Source organism: Rosa rugosa, chromosome 2 (genome assembly GCF_958449725.1).
Source record: "Rosa rugosa chromosome 2, drRosRugo1.1, whole genome shotgun sequence".
NCBI lineage: Eukaryota > Viridiplantae > Streptophyta > Magnoliopsida > Rosales > Rosaceae > Rosa > Rosa rugosa.
This window is the reverse complement of record NC_084821.1, coordinates 19,016,364-19,032,222: the sequence shown is the minus strand read 5'-3', so window position 1 is coordinate 19,032,222 and position 15,859 is coordinate 19,016,364. Positions and strand designations below refer to the sequence as shown.

Genomic DNA, 15,859 nt, shown 5'->3' with positions numbered 1-15,859 from the left:
TAATAATGACAATTAAGATCGAAAGTCATGAACTTCAATTTTATAATTTCTATTATAAATATAGAAATTTTAATTACATTTTGGAATGGCTGGTTACTAAATTGAGCTCGGTTGATTATTTTTTTCAGTGTTGAAAATGTGTATGAGGTCAACAACGGAGCTGATTCGAGGCTGTTTGATCCTCTTCTGAGATCATTATGTTGGACTGTTCAAGGGTTGGACCTCCATGGTTGTTGATCCCCACTTTTAACCACCCATGCTAAGCTCTACTATTCTAAATCATCAAATCATGATTACTTTGTAGAAGTTTTGGTGATTGTAATTTGATTTGATTTTTATTTTTCTCTTTCCAACGGCTTACAAACAGTGAGAGATAGTCGTATTGGTTTCTAAGGTATGCGGAGATCATCCCCTGCTTTAAGATGCAATTGTAGTATAAATAAAATGGCATCTTCAAGCAAGAGAGTGGTAGACGATTTTCTCAAGTGTGCAGAGTTTCTTTCCAAGTTTTTAGAGCAACTCCAACAGCTTCCTCATATTTTGATTTTTATCTACTTTAGGAAAAAATGAGCCTATTTTGCTCCAACAGATTCTTTATAAGAGCAACTCCAACAGATTCCCTATATTTTGATTTTTCTCTATTTTAGGGAAAAATAAGCCTCTTTTGCTCCAACAGATTCCCTATAACTATCCCTATTTTAGGGAAAGTGAGGAAAGAGAAAACCAAATTTCCTATATTTACAGCAAACTCTAAAATTTTAAGGAAGAATATAGAGATTTTAGAGATTGTTGTAAAATAGGGAATCTGTTGGAGTTGGAGAAGAAAAAGAGGCTAAAACTTTGACTTTGCTTCCCTATAATACAGAAATTATAGGGAAGCTGTTGGAGTTGCTCTAACTATCTATATTTTAGGGAAAGTGAGGAAATAAAAAAATCAAATTCCTTATATTTACAGCAATCTCTACAAATTTAAGGAATAATATGGAGATTTTAGAGATTGCTGTAAAATAGGGAATCTGTTGGAGTTGGAGAAGAAAAAGATGCTAAAGTTTTGACTTTTGATTCCCTATTATACAAAAATGATAGAGAAACTGTCGGAGTTGCTGTTAGACTTACTGTTTTTGAATAAAATAAGGGTGAATTGTTATCTAGTTGAATTTGTTGGATCATCTTTCTTACTTATTTTCTTGGATTCATATAATCAATCAAGGGACAGCTTGTAAATGCCGCTGCGCTCCATGCCAGTGTCTGAGACCACCGTAGGCATCTCTGCAAATGCAACAAACCACGAGGGTAAAACTGTCACAACAGAAATCGAGGCGCACAGAGAGAGAATGTATGTGTGGGGCTAAAGAAGAAGCAGCGCCAAAGGCGCAGGCCTCCTGCATCATCTTTTCCCGTCTGATCGAATCAGAACCTCCCTCACTCGCCCTTCCCTCTCCGTCACACGACTCCGCACCTCCGATGTACAGAGCATGCTCATCACGCGCAGTAAATGGGAGTGGGGAATCTGGGTTGGTTGTTAATGATAAAAGAGGTTGATTAGACGTGAGAGATGGTTATGGGGAAAAGAGAGTGGACTGCGGGAGAGGTGGTGGTCTGAATCACCCGAGACTCTTCCTTCTTGATAACAACTAGGACAAGAAGGAACAAACGATTTACTCCCACGATAAGTGCTGCTGCCAAAAGAGGAAGTCCCGGGGCCCTTTTCCTTGTTTAAGGGTGACAACTCTATGTCTCTGAGTTTTGTTTTTGTTAATGCCTTCTGACTTCACTGTCGCCTAACCCCAACTGAATCGCTATTACACTAATCGTTGTTTTATCTGAACATGGTTGATGGCAAATAACGATTTATAAGAGCAAGTTCACCCGTTGGGTCACCGGGTCACCTACTATTCACTGCTTTTTAGTGTATATTTTCATTCTCTAGGTCACAAAATACACTGTGCTCGTGACCCAGGGCACGAAATACACTGTGCAGGTCACCATGGTGACCCAGAACACTGTACCGGGTGACCCAGGGCACTAAATACACTGTGCTCGTGACCCAGGGCACGAAATTAACACTAAAAAGTTGTGAATAGTTGGTGACCTGGTGACCCAACGGGTGAACTTGCCCTAAGGTTTCATCCAAATATATATATATATATATATATATATATATATATATATTACGATTTAAATCACCCCAAGATCTAACAAAATCGAGGTTTTGTCCAAATAGTTAAGTGAGGATGATATTACATATTACTGTTATGTAATACTAATATTAGTGGGTCAATAATTGGAATTGGAGAAAAATTTAGCCGTGAGCCTGTGATATATCATCTAAGGTGGAGTAAAATAAATGTATGTTGAAGGTAATGTACGACTCAAAGATGTAATGACGAGGTGGAGTGGGTGAGTATGTTTGATTGAATGAGTTTCATAGTTGGAGCGACTCGTATGCCAAAGTGGAGCAAGTTAGACTAAAAAAAATCATGATTGAAAGTGGATTGGGTAAGGGAACGTTATATGACTTGAGGGATGATGGTTATTGAGAAAGGTTATATCTCACTAAGGTAGAGATTGTTGGATATGTGTGGCTTAACGAGAAAATGTGACAATATAATGAATATTAGTTGATAGTTCACTCTTATGACATGAACATTTTATGGCAGATTTCTCTCCAAGCAAAAATAATTTTTTTAAGGAAATCATTGGATCTTGCTTACGGTTTAATCTATTCTCTGTTCGGAACATAATATTTTCTTTTTAAAAGTTGTATTGTTGATAAGATTGAGATTGAGTTATTCCCAACTCCTATTCCCACTTCCATTATTCATACTCCCTAGGCGATGTAGAGGGTGCGGTTCATAGAATCATAGGTTAGCTAGTTTTGTACTTTTGTTTCACCATAATTTACATGTGTCTGTTTTTAATCAATAATTTACATGTGTTGTTGATATTAAACAAAAAGAAAAACGAAGATGCTCTTTACCTTTCTTACCTTTTTCTTTCATTGAATGAAAACCCCCTCTCTGTGGAGGGAAACCGATAGGTTAAAATTTGAGGAGGACAGTCTTCTTTATTAACTTCATTAATACTCAGTCCGAAGAAGATGACAATTTTCCTTTTTATTGAAATTTTTTTGTGAAGAAAAATAAAGGGATTGGAAACCCCTTTTTGTCTTTTCATTCTTGCCAGACCTTCCTTTTGTCTTGGTGGAGGGCCTCCCCCCTACAGTGGTTCAGTGAGAACTGGAAAGGAAATTAGTAACTAAAAAGCCAAAAAAAGATAAAGAGCCAAGGGCAAAAGCAGAGAGGGAGAGAGAGAGAGAGAGAGAGAGAGTGGGGGCAATGTACTGTCTTAGCCTGTCCCCTCCACCCAACACAGTCCCCTCACTTTCTCTCTCCATCTCTTCTTCCTCTTGTCTTAAACAGTCGAAGTCGAAAAGCCATCACCACATTGGCTATTTTTGCCTTTTGTTATCCTATATGCAGTTGTCTATGTCTGCTGCTCCCTCTTCTCACTACCTGCAAATGGGTGTGGAGGAATCCTACTTTGAATTTCTTGATATTATTTGATACCCTTTCTTTTCCTTCTCAACTTCAACCCTCTTCTGGTTGTGGCTTGGTTAGTGTGATTTGGGGTTATGCCTCAAAATATGATTTTTTCTTGTAGTTTCCTCACTTCTCTTCTGTTTTAGCTTTCTGGGTACCCCTCAAAATATGAGTTTCTTGAAATAATCTGACCCCATTTCCAGTTTTTCCTTACTTTTCCACTTGGTTTCTGATACCCAACTTTTCATTTGTTCTAAACTGGTGCTGGTGGGATTGTGTAATCAGCTGAAGTTTTTGTTTGAGCAACCCCAGTGAACAATTCATGGAATTTGATCTGAACCATGCAGTAGTGGCTGATGTGGTGGAGAAGAATGCATATTGTAATGGAGATTGTGACAAGGGTGGTTGTGCTCATTGTTTGTCCTCTTCAACTTCTTCTTGTTCTTCAAATTCATCATCAGTTCCTGTGATTTCTTCAATCTATTTGGAGCTTTGGCATGCTTGTGCTGGTCCACTCATTTCACTACCCAAGAAAGGAAATGTGGTTGTCTACTTCCCACAAGGTCACTTGGAACAAGTTGCCTCATCATCCCCTCCTTTCTCATCCATGGAGAAGCCTCACTTTGATCTCCAGCCACAGATCTTCTGCAAGGTTGTCAATGTCCAGCTGCTTGTGAGTAACAGTTTTGGCCTGCTGAACTTAATTTTGTTTAGTTTATATACTTCCATATGAGTTTCAAGCATTCTGCCTCTTACACATAGGATTTGGTGAATGAAATTTGTTGTCTCTTGAATTTTTGAGACAGGCTAACAAGGAGAATGATGAGGTCTATACACATGTTACTTTGCTTCCTCAGGCAGAGGTATGATGCTTGGTTTTAAGCAAAAGTATTTTTGTTGGAGGTGCTATACTCTATTTGACTTCTTTTTATTGCTGTCGAATTAAAGGGTTTGTGTTGGAATACTATTTATTTTTTTAGTTTGGGTTATGATGAGGTTGAATTTTGGATATTCAATAGTCGGCAGGAATGAATTTGGAAGGCAAAGAGCTTGAAGAGTTGGGGGTGGATGAGGGGGATGGGGGATCACCTACAAAATCAACCCCTCACATGTTTTGCAAAACACTTACAGCTTCTGATACCAGTACCCATGGAGGGTTCTCTGTTCCTCGCAGAGCTGCAGAAGACTGTTTCCCTCCTCTGGTGAGGATTTATGAATCTAATTTTCTTGCATTCACATTTTTGTCTTTATCCGGAAACTATGATTTTTGATGTAGTGAGTTTGACGTAAACTAAAAGAATAAATTTCTACGTTTCAATTCTTAGGATTATAAGCAGCAAAGGCCCTCTCAAGAGCTTGTTGCAAAGGACCTACATGGTGTAGAATGGAGGTTTCGACATATTTATAGAGGTAAACAATTTTCTCATCACTCTGTGTGGTTTGTTTGGCGATTAAATTTATACAATTTGTTCTGTAATATTCACCAGGTCAGCCACGGCGGCATCTGCTCACCACAGGGTGGAGTATTTTTATAAGCCAAAAGAATCTTGTCTCAGGGGATGCTGTGCTCTTTCTGAGGTAATTACTTTTAATTGAATATATTGCAATTGATCACAGCTTAGTAATCAGTCACATTTGTTTCCTGACCAATTTGAAGGCTCCCTTTTTTTTTTTTTAAATGGTGTTTAGTGAATACAATCAGGTAATGTATAGATAGGATGTTTGCCCGTTTTGAAGGGCTATTAATATCACAAAGGATTGTAAAAACACTGATTTGCCCTTATAGTACGTAATTGTATTTACATTATTAATTTATTTTTAAAATCTTGTTCCGCTGGAATACACATCAATGTCCCAGAGGCCAGAATTGGTTTTCCCATGTAATTAGCTGTAAACTTGTGTGTATTCTTAATATCAACCGATTTGATGACACAAATGAGCACGAAAATGCGAATGTACCTCCTAGGAACAAAAATTTTCTTGATTCCTGTTCATTGTCTGATGCCCTTGATATCTTACGTCACTTCTGACGGATGATGTTTGTAGGGGTGAAAATGGAGAGCTTAGGTTGGGCATTAGAAGAGCTGTTCGGCCTAGAAATGGCCTTCCTGATTCAGTTATCGGCAACCAGAATTCTTATTCTAGTGTTCTTTCCCCAGTCGCTAATGCTGTATCCACCAAGAGCATGTTCCATGTATTCTACAGTCCAAGGTACTATTATGGTCACTTGAAAAATGGACATATGCTATCATTCCACTTGACTCTTTGCCAATAATAGTATTTGATTTTCTGGTGGTATTTTGACAAAATCAATAGAAATATGAGTCTATTCAGAGCAATTTTTCTTCTGTTTCTTTTCCTAAACTTATGTATCGTCCTCTTAAATCTTTCTCATTACAAGAATAATATATTGTGTATCTGTCGTATCTTCTTCTGTAACAAAATACCTAGTATTCAATGTGTGCAATGCATACATTTCCTGTTCACTCCAAATAATTTTGGCTAAGTGGATCTGACAGGTTGCCTGACAAGCTGCCAATAAATATAATGTTCACTTCAAAACCCATAAAATGCTTTCTCATGGTTTTGAACATCTGTTGTTTAAAGGATGATTCTCTCTTTAGATGAGACTTGGTTTTGTATGCTTAATCGTGAGGACCTCTCTATCTATTTGCTCAAATCCACTACTCAATAGTATCTTTTTCTTCTCTAAATTTGAAACAGGGGATATATATTTTTACAACTAATCGACAAATCATCACATGAAGCCTATCATGTGTATAAGATGCATATACATTAAACAGCTTCTTTATCTTTAGCTTGACGCCTTGGAAATTTCACAAGTGCTTGGTTATGCTTATGCACTTTTAATTGCTGAATGCAGGGCAAGCCATTCGGAGTTTGTTATTCCCTACCAAAAATATGTTAGAAGCATTGCTAATCCAGTGACCATGGGGACAAGATTCAAAATGAGATTTGATAGGGATGATTCACCAGAAAGAAGGTCTCTCATCAGTTGAATAATTAGCATGACCAGCATGTTATTCTTATCACATTTTTATTGATGTAGATTCTGGTTTCTTGTAGGTGCAGTGGTGTAGTGACCGGCATCAGTGACTTGGATCCCTATCGATGGCGAAACTCAAAATGGAGATGCTTAATGGTATGCCATGTATTTTGTGTTACTTATTTTATTGTAATGAACTGCATATTATTAAATTTTTCTGTCACTAAATTTTGCTAGGACAATTGTCATTATAGCCTCCACTTCCAAGTTCCTTTTTGCATCAAAGTTTGAATTTTCTATTTGCATCTTTCTGAGAGAGAGAGAGAAGATTGCAACTGGGAAGATTTAAACGCAAGACTGTTTGCTCTTAGGGTCACTGTTGGTTTGTCATTATGCGTCTACACGACTACACATACACTATGTATGCACGTGCTATAAAGTCCTGCCAAATTCAGGAATTCTAATTCTTTTATTGCAGTGGTAAAAATTCTATATTTACGCCCTTTGGTTGACGTTTATCAGGTGAGATGGGATGACGATATAGGAAATGATCATCAAGAACGAGTCTCTCTGTGGGAGATTGATCCTTCTGTTTCTCTCCCACCTTTGAGCATTCAGTCTTCTCCAAGATTGAAGAAACTGCGGACAAGTCTGCAGGCGTTCCCACCTAACCACTCCATTCCTGGTAGAATACTTCTCAGTGAGATAGCAACTTTATTTTTTTATTATTTTCTTTCCCATATTGGTTGTCTCTGAATCTGAATTTTCTTGCAGCTGGAAGTTGTGGGCTTATGGACTTTGAGGAGACAGTTAAATCCTCTAAGGTCTTGCAAGGTCAAGAAAATATGGGTTTCATATCACCCCACTATGGATGTGATACATTAAAGAGCCCTGTGGATTTTGAGATGCAGCCTTCGGCACATCAAAATCTTGCATCACATGTAACCCAGAAGGCTACTATTGACGAGTTCATGAGAGCTCACCACACCAGTTACACAGGATTTGCGGAATCTGATAGATTTCCGAAAGTCTTGCAAGGTCAAGAAATATGCCCATTGAGATCTTTGACAGGAAAAGCAAATTTCAATCTGGGCGATTGGGAGTCCAATCTTGGTAGCACATCTTTCAACAGTTATCAGGCACCCAAACCGAATATGTTCACTCTGGGTTCTGAATCGCTTCTAAACATGTATTTTCCTTATGGTGACATTCACAAGGTTGGCCAAGATCCCATGATATGCTCTAATACTACCAACTTACCCAGAGAGAGTATCAAAGTGAACCCATATTCTATTCAGATGGGAGTTACAAGAAACGAAGTTGGAAGGCCAAAAAAACCTGGTGAGCATCAGCCACAGGAAAGTACCTCTGCTCTTCCTACTTTAGTGACAAATATAAAAAGTCCGAAAGAGGTCAGCGCTGATGGAACTGCTAATGGATGTAAACTTTTCGGTTTTTCCTTATCGGGGGAAACTCCCACACTAAGTCAGAGTTCTAGTAAGAGGAGTTGTACAAAGGTATGCTATAATTACCACCAAAGTTGGGTTGTTAGTTGCCATGTCTTGGATATATTTGCCAACTGACGTTACATATATTGAGTGAAGGTTCACAAGCAAGGCAGCTTAGTGGGAAGAGCCATTGATCTCTCAAAACTGAATGGCTACGGTGACCTGCTGAGCGAACTAGAGCGGCTATTTAGCATGGAAGGCCTTCTACGAGATCCTAATAAAGGATGGCGGATCTTGTATACTGACAGTGAGAATGATGTCATGGTTGTTGGGGATGACCCATGGCAGTGAGTCTCTCTCTCTCTCTAAATTAAACTTTCACATGGTAAAGTCTTAGCATGTTTGGAAGCAATAGCATAATTGTATCTCTAACTTCAGTTGCTTGCTGTTTTCTAATGACCACAACCCTCTCCATCCAATGTATATAACAAGCTTGAAGTTTTATTTTCGGAATATGCTTCTGATTAACTCTTATAAATATAGATTCTTATTTTTTGTTTGAACTTTTAATTCTTATATATAACTTTCTGGAAATAATGGGTTCTTGGTGCAGTGAGTTCTGCAACGTGGTTTCCAAAATTCACATATACACCCAGGAAGAAGTGGAGAAGATGACAATCGGAATGATCAGTGATGATACCCAAAGTTGTTTGGAACAAGCTCCACCTATGCTGGAAGTGTCAAAGTCCTCATCAGTTGGGCAGCCGGATTCTTCTCCAACAGCAATTAGGGTCTGAGAAAGTTTCAATGCTGTCATTATGTTAAAATTTAATGTCTGCATATGCATATACCATGCACACCAGAACCTTGTGTAGTCGCCGGTTTCTGGGTTTTAAGACGTAAGTTCAGTAATCGCCATTTCCAGTCTCTTGAAAACGAGATGTGTTTGGCTTTCTGTCGATTGACCTCTTTCTCATTGACACTAAGTATGTTGTATGCTGGTTTTAAAATTTTATTGAGTGTTGGAATTATTCTCTAGGTTCCCAACAATAGTGTAGGAAAGGACAGAATTTCTGAATTTGTTTGGAACCTGAAGAGGTGATAATCTCGTGGAAGATATTTTGGAATGAAATGATAACATGCAAAAGTTTTAGCTACAAATCGCTACAAATGTTGGTGCTCATGAAAGTTTTTTTTTTTTTGAAAGGAGGCAGTAGCCAATATATTGATCAAAAGCCAGAATGACTTGTACATACCCTTCTGCTGCCATCTAGACAAACAAGATGTATTAGTACCCACAGTGGTACATAGAACTAGGTCACTCATTTGATGTTGGTGCTCATGAAAGTTAACTATAAATGTAATGGGGATACAGTAGGCTATTAGAAACACTGTCATATGATGTAAACTCTAATCAAGAGTATCTTTCAACCAAAAAAAAAAAGAGCGTTTAAAAGATTGAACAATTCTAACACCATCACTCAAATTTAGCGGGTTTGAAACCTCCACAATTACAAGCGGGTTAACTTCAAAATGCATGGTCATCACTGAATGTGTGCGTTTCGGGTTAACATGAGTGTCAATCTGAAAAGAAACGGCTCAACTAATATGTTTGACTCTAAGAATCCGGTTCTCTGTATTATTTTCTTTTTCTTTCAAAATATATGCTTCATTAACGCCAATAGTTTCTATCACAAACATTAGAAGAATGATCCTGAAGACATATGCATATATTGGAGTTGGTAAAACTCAGTATTGTCCAAAAGAACAAGGATACGGTTACAAAGGAATTTTTTTTTCTTTTCTTAGGAATATAACAGCAAGTCCACAACGAGTTAACAAGAAGTAAACTAGAAAATAAAATTTAGCTATAGGAAACATAGCGAAACCAAATTAACTCTCTTAGGAATTGAAACTACTGTAAACATATCTTCCAGCAATAATAATCATCCCGCAAGAGGATTGAGTACCTGCCCCATGAACAGCACCGTTCCCGTCATGTTTTCGCTTATCAGAAACATGAAGGGGTGATCAGCCACAAAGTCTACCTTTTCTTCGGGCTCATAGTGTTCGCCTAAGCTACAATACAATTGACCACAAGTTGCAGCTGCAGCTGTTGTGCCATTTTCATCAACCTCTATTACAGATTCATGAACAATCTCCATTGAATTACAAACATCCCCCAGCCCCATTTTCTTCAGAACACCCGAAGCTCCGAACCTGGAAGAAATTTTGAACTTTGGGATCAAGAAGTCCCCCACCCTAACACTCCCACACGATCTATGGCGATCTAGAAACCCAGATTCGGAACAAACTCTCTCGGCCAGAGCCGGCAGCCCATCTGTTGCATCCGGAAGCAACCAGAACATAGAGAATTGCCGGGGGTCGTATTTACGGTTACGTGAGCGATCCTTTAATAAGTCATCATGGTCATACTTCATGAAAGGAAGTCTCAAGACTTTAAAGCCGTCAAAGGTACCGATTGAGTGACAATACTTGCTGGTCATGAAAGGCACTCCCTTAACCGAGTCCCCATTCAGAAGGTGAAACTCATGCTCTTTTGTCTTCGATGCATTAAAGTACGTGTCGTTCCAAGTTGCTTTGAAGTATAAGGCGTTTGCAAAGATGAGACTCGTCCCACTGCTGACTGAGCCGGGAGGAAGAATCATATCTGAGGGATGAGGCCTTTCGTCTCTTTCTCGACCCATGAATTCACTTGAATTCTTGTAAAACCATAGTTACATGCTCACAACATATGCACAACAACCATAAAAGGATTAAGGCTTACCTTCAGCAATAACAGTCATGGATTCCATCATGCAACTGCTTAACTTGATCACTGAATATGGTCTTCTGTTACTTACCAACTTGCTTCTCAATGGACAGAACTTATGCAATAGTCGTGGTAGTAATCAGGGACCAATTCATCTGTATATATATGAGACTTAAACCTCAAGAAGCTTCCCATTAAAGCATTCCTTGTCGGTTTAGGTTTCACGGTTAGATTCCTAATGTATCACAACTTGTAGCCTTTCTTGTAGACTAAGCAATGGATTACTATCCTTAATGAATTGATACACTACTTCATTAAGTCACTACTATTGATTCACTGTTTGTATCCATGTTAAACTAGGATTGATATTAAGCTAATCATCAATTACTTTATGATGATATGTGTTATGTCCATATTTGATCTTACAATCTCCCCCTTGGACTCACACATATCATGCTCGATGATTTGCACCAGAGAACATCAAAACCTACTTAACTTACTGAAGTGCGCGCCAGATAACAAACTCAAATCGAAAATCCATTCCAACATGGTCAGATCACAGTTACTTATGTAGAGCAAGAAACAGTATACATTTTAACAAAAATGCAGAGTTTCAAAACCACTAACACAAGCTTCTGCAATCCACATATGTTCAACCAGAAGTGATACAATATATGTTAATGTGTATCAACAAGTAAACATATATTAGGTCCTACTTTATGTTTCTAAAACCAGAAACTCAAGCAAATTTACTGAACACTGATGGCTTAAAAATATTGCTTGAACCTTATCATCATGCTTCACATGATTTAAGCCATCTGATAGCAAGTATAACTTTAAACACAAAATCGATAATTTTCAGAACATTCAACAAAAACTGCAGCAATAACCAAAATCTGAAAATACCTCAAAATTTATTAATAATAAAATCTGTCATTACAAATAAGTTGTGATAAATAAAGTCAAATGATCACAACTAAAAATACAAGAACTCAAAAACCTTAGAAATTTAAATTGCTCCAACTGGATTAACTCTCTACTGAACCTAAGCATCTAGATTAGCTAAAACTCCAATGCTTGCCTTATGCTTCTGGAATGCTGCTACTGACAATGCCTTGGTGAAGGGGTCTGCTAGCTGTGAATTCGTGTCAATGCTCAAAACAGCTATTTCACCATGCTTTACCCTTTCTCTAACACTGTAATACTTTAGATCAATGTGTTTAGAATTATTTGACCTTTTACTGTTCTTACTAAAGCAAACAGCTGCTTCATTATCACAATAAATCACAAGTGTGTCTGCCACAATGTGACTTAACACTTTGGTCTGCATCAAGAAATTCCTGATCCAAAGTCCTTCACACACAGTTTCATATACTGCAATAAATTCAGCTTGCATGGTGGAGGTTGAAACTAGAGTTTGCTTCATGGTTTTCCAAGCAACTGCACCTCCTGCTAGCATGTACACATATCCACAAGTTGACTTCTTGGAGTCTGGATAGTTCCCTGCGAAATCAGACGAGTTTCAGATCCTCCACTTGCCTATAAACTAGCATGTAATTCTTTGTTTTCTGCAGGTACCTCAACACTTTCTTCCCAGCTACCCAATGTTCATGGCCTGGATTAGATTGGAATCTCGATAAAATCCCTACTACAAAAGACAAGTCTGGCCTAGTGCAGACTTGTGCATACATGAGACTTCCTACAAGTCTAGCATAAGGCTTTGACTCCATAATTTCTTTCTCAACATCACTATTAGGACTCTGCTTCTTGGTTAACTTATCACCTTTGGACATGGGAACTTCTCCAGCTGCACACTTTTCCATACCAAATCTCTTTAAAACTTTGGTAACATAATTCTGTTGAGACAAACCAAGTAGTCTCTGTGCTCTATCTCTTTTAATCTCAATGCCTAGTACATAGGATGCTTCTTCTAAGTCTTTCATGTCAAAATTATTTGACAGAAAACTCTTAGTGTCTTTAAGCAGTTTAATGTTACTGCTAGCCAAAAGTATATCATCCACATAGAGAACTAGGAAAATAAAATTGTTCCCAACTGTCTTCAAGTAAACACACTCATCAACAAGATTCTCTGTAAATCTAAAAGTAGAAATCACAGAATCAAATTTCTTGTACCACTGTCTAGAAGCTTGTTTAATGCCATAAATTGATTTTCTTAACCTGCATACTAAGTTTTCACTTCCAGCTTGCACAAAACCTTCTGGCTGCCTCATATAAATCACTTCATCTAGTTCACCATTCAAGAAGGCTGTTTTAACATCCATTTGGTGCAGCTCCATATCAAAATGAGCCATTAAAGCCATGATTATCCTAAACGAGTCTTTTGTAGAAACTGGAGAAAAAGTCTCAGTAAAATCAATGCCCTCCTTCTGTGTAAAACCCTTGGCAACTAATCTTGCTTTATGTCTCTCTACATTGCCATTTGCATCTCTTTTGGTTTTGAAAACCCATTTACAACCTATAGGTTTCTGATTAGGGTCAGGTTCAACTAATTCCCAAACTGCATTTTGGCTCATTGAATCAATTTCTTCTTCCATTGCTAGCTGCCATTGGTGAGATTCATTACTTTCAATAGCCTGGTTAAATGTAGTTGGATCATTGTCCTCTGCACAGTCCATTTCAATTTCTGCTTCTTGCAGATAAGCAATGTAGTCACTATCTTCCCCCCCATAAGTTGGTTTTCTTGCTCTCTGTGATCTTCTAGGCTGAGGGTTGACAGGGACTTGATCAGTTACAGGGTCAGTTACTTGACCAGTGATAGTTACTTGGTTAATTACTTGACCAGTGACATGGTCAGTTACTTGTCCAGCGACAGTTACTTGGTCAGTGACTTGACCAGTGACAGGTACTTGACCAGTTACATGACCAGGTACAGTTACTTGGTCAGTGACATGACCAGTTACATGACCGGTTACTTGATCAGGGACAGTTACGTGGTCAGTTACTCGACCAGTGACTCGATCAGTTACATCTTGTTCTAAAGGCAATACAACACTTATATTCTCATCCGACACAATTTCCTCAAAATCTGAGGTTAAATCCTCAAGGTTTGTATTGTGAACTTTTTCACTTAGAAACTTTACTTGATGTGTTTCAAAAATTCTAGGTGAATGATGAGCATAATATAATTTATAGCATTTAGAGTTATGGTGTAGAGAGACATAAAGCAAGATTAGTTGCCAAGGGTTTTACACAGAAGGAGGGTATTGATTTTACTGAGACTTTTTCTCCAGTTTCTACAAAAGACTCGTTTAGGATAATCATGGCTTTAGTGGCTCATTTTGATATGGAGCTGCACCAAATGGATGTTAAAACAGCCTTCTTGAATGGTGAACTAGATGAAGTGATTTATATGAGGCAGCCAGAAGGTTTTGTGCAAGCTAGAAGTGAAAACTTAGTATGCAGGTTAAGAAAATCAATTTATGGCCTTAAACAAGCTTCTAGACAGTGGTACAAGAAATTTGATTCTGTGATTTCTACTTTTGGATTTACAGAGAATCTTGTTGATGAGTGTGTTTACTTGAAGACAGTTGGGAACAATTTTATTTTCCTAGTTCTCTATGTGGATGATATACTTTTGGCTAGCAGTAACATTAAACTGCTTAAAGACACTAAGAGTTTTCTGTCAAATAATTTTGACATGAAAGACTTAGGAGAAGCATCCTATGTACTAGGCATTAAGATTAAAAGAGATAGAGCACAGAGACTACTTGGTTTGTCTCAACAGAATTATGTTACCAAAATTCTAAAGAGATTTGGTATGGAGAAGTGTGCAGCTGGAGAAGTCCCCATGTCCAAAGGAGATAAACTAACCAAGAAGCAAAGTTCCAAAAGTGATGTTGAGAAAGAAGATATGGAGTCAAAGCCTTATGCTAGACTTGTAGGAAGTCTCATGTATGCACAAGTCTGCACTAGGCCAGACTTGTCTTTTGCAGTAGGGATTTTATCTAGATTCCAGTCTAATCCAGGCCATGAACATTGGGTAGCTGGGAAGAAAGTGTTGAGGTACCTGCAGAAAACAAAGAATTACATGCTAGTTTATAAGCAAGTGGAGGATCTGAAACTCGTTGGATTTTCATATTCTGATTTCGCAGGGAACTATCCAGACTCCAAGAAGTCAACTTGTGGATATGTATACATGCTAGCAGGAGGTGCAGTTGCTTGGAAAACCATGAAGCAAACACTAGTTTCAACCTCCACCATGCAAGCTGAATTTATTGCAGTATATGAAACTGTGTGTGAAGGACTTTGGATCAGGTTTTTCTTGATGCAAACTAAATTGTTAAGTCACATTGTGGCAGGCACACTTGTGATTTATTGTGATAATGAAGCAGCTGTTTTCTTTAGTAAGAACAGTAAAAGGTCAAATAATTCTAAACACATTGATCTAAAGTATTATAGTGTTAGAGAAAGGGTAAAGCATGGTGAAATAGTTGTTTTGAGTATTGACACAAATTCACAGCTAGCAGACCCCTTCACCAAGGCCTTGTCAGTAGCACCATTCCAGAAACATACAGCCAGCATTGGAGTTTTAGCTAATCTAGATGCTTAGGTTCAGTAGAGAGTTAATCCAGTTGGAGCAATTTAAATTTCTAAGGTTTTTGAGTTCTTGTATTTTTTAGTTGTGATCTTTTGACTTTATTTATCACAACTTATTTGTAATGACAGATTTTATTATTAATAAATTTTGAGGTATTTTCAGATTTTGGTTATTGCTGCAGTTTTTGTTGAATGTTCTGAAAATTATCGATTTTGTGTTTAAAGTTATACTTGCTATCAGATGGCTTAAATCATGTGAAGCATGATGATAAGGTTCAAGCAATATTTTTAAGCCATCAGTATTCAGTGAATTTGCTTGAGTTTCTGGTTTTAGAAACATAAAGTAGGACCTAATATAAGTTTACTTGTTGATACACATTAACATATATTGTATCACTTCTGGTTGAACATATGTGGATTGCAGAAGCTTGTGTTAGTGGTTTTGAAACTCTGCATTTTTGTTAAAATGTATACTGTTTCTTGCTCTGCATAAGTAACTGTGATCTGACCATGTTGGAATGGATTTTCAATT

The 15,859-nt window shown here is 37.8% G+C and overlaps 2 protein-coding genes across 3 annotated transcripts; one reads left to right on the top strand and one right to left on the bottom strand.

Moving 5' to 3' along the window:
• The first annotated feature begins 3,340 nt into the window (after positions 1 to 3,340).
• LOC133731709 (auxin response factor 4) lies at positions 3,341 to 9,040 on the top strand. Of its 2 annotated transcripts, none has more exons than XM_062159114.1 (12): positions 3,341 to 4,215; positions 4,349 to 4,405; positions 4,562 to 4,744; positions 4,868 to 4,952; positions 5,030 to 5,120; positions 5,589 to 5,753; positions 6,427 to 6,546; positions 6,636 to 6,705; positions 7,072 to 7,234; positions 7,324 to 8,066; positions 8,154 to 8,344; positions 8,611 to 9,040. In XM_062159114.1, exons 1-12 carry the CDS (start codon positions 3,865 to 3,867, stop codon positions 8,792 to 8,794), a joined length of 2,403 nt encoding a protein of 800 aa, XP_062015098.1. In that variant the 5' UTR covers positions 3,341 to 3,864; the 3' UTR covers positions 8,795 to 9,040. The 2 variants fall into 2 exon arrangements, with proteins under 2 accessions (XP_062015098.1, XP_062015097.1); XM_062159113.1 differs by having other exon boundaries at positions 6,630 to 6,705.
• A 734-nt stretch (positions 9,041 to 9,774) lies between these two features.
• Positions 9,775 to 10,694, bottom strand: LOC133728089 (serpin-ZX-like). The gene has a single exon (XM_062155498.1). The coding sequence runs from the start codon at positions 10,664 to 10,666 to the stop codon at positions 9,944 to 9,946; it is 723 nt and encodes a 240-aa protein (XP_062011482.1). The 5' UTR covers positions 10,667 to 10,694; the 3' UTR covers positions 9,775 to 9,943.
• Between the last annotated feature and the right edge of the window lie 5,165 nt (positions 10,695 to 15,859).

Excerpts from the sequence above, each read along its gene's own strand:
- LOC133728089 (XM_062155498.1), bottom strand. The coding sequence starts at position 10,666 with ATGATTCTTCCTCCCGGCTCAGTCAGCAGTGGGACGAGTCTCATCTTT.
- LOC133731709 (XM_062159113.1), top strand. The coding sequence starts at position 3,865 with ATGGAATTTGATCTGAACCATGCAGTAGTGGCTGATGTGGTGGAGAAG. Across the intron at positions 4,406-4,561 it reads CTTTGCTTCCTCAGGCAGAG|TCGGCAGGAATGAATTTGGA; the intron begins GTATGATGCTTG and ends GATATTCAATAG. Across the intron at positions 8,067-8,153 it reads GTAAGAGGAGTTGTACAAAG|GTTCACAAGCAAGGCAGCTT; the intron begins GTATGCTATAAT and ends TATTGAGTGAAG.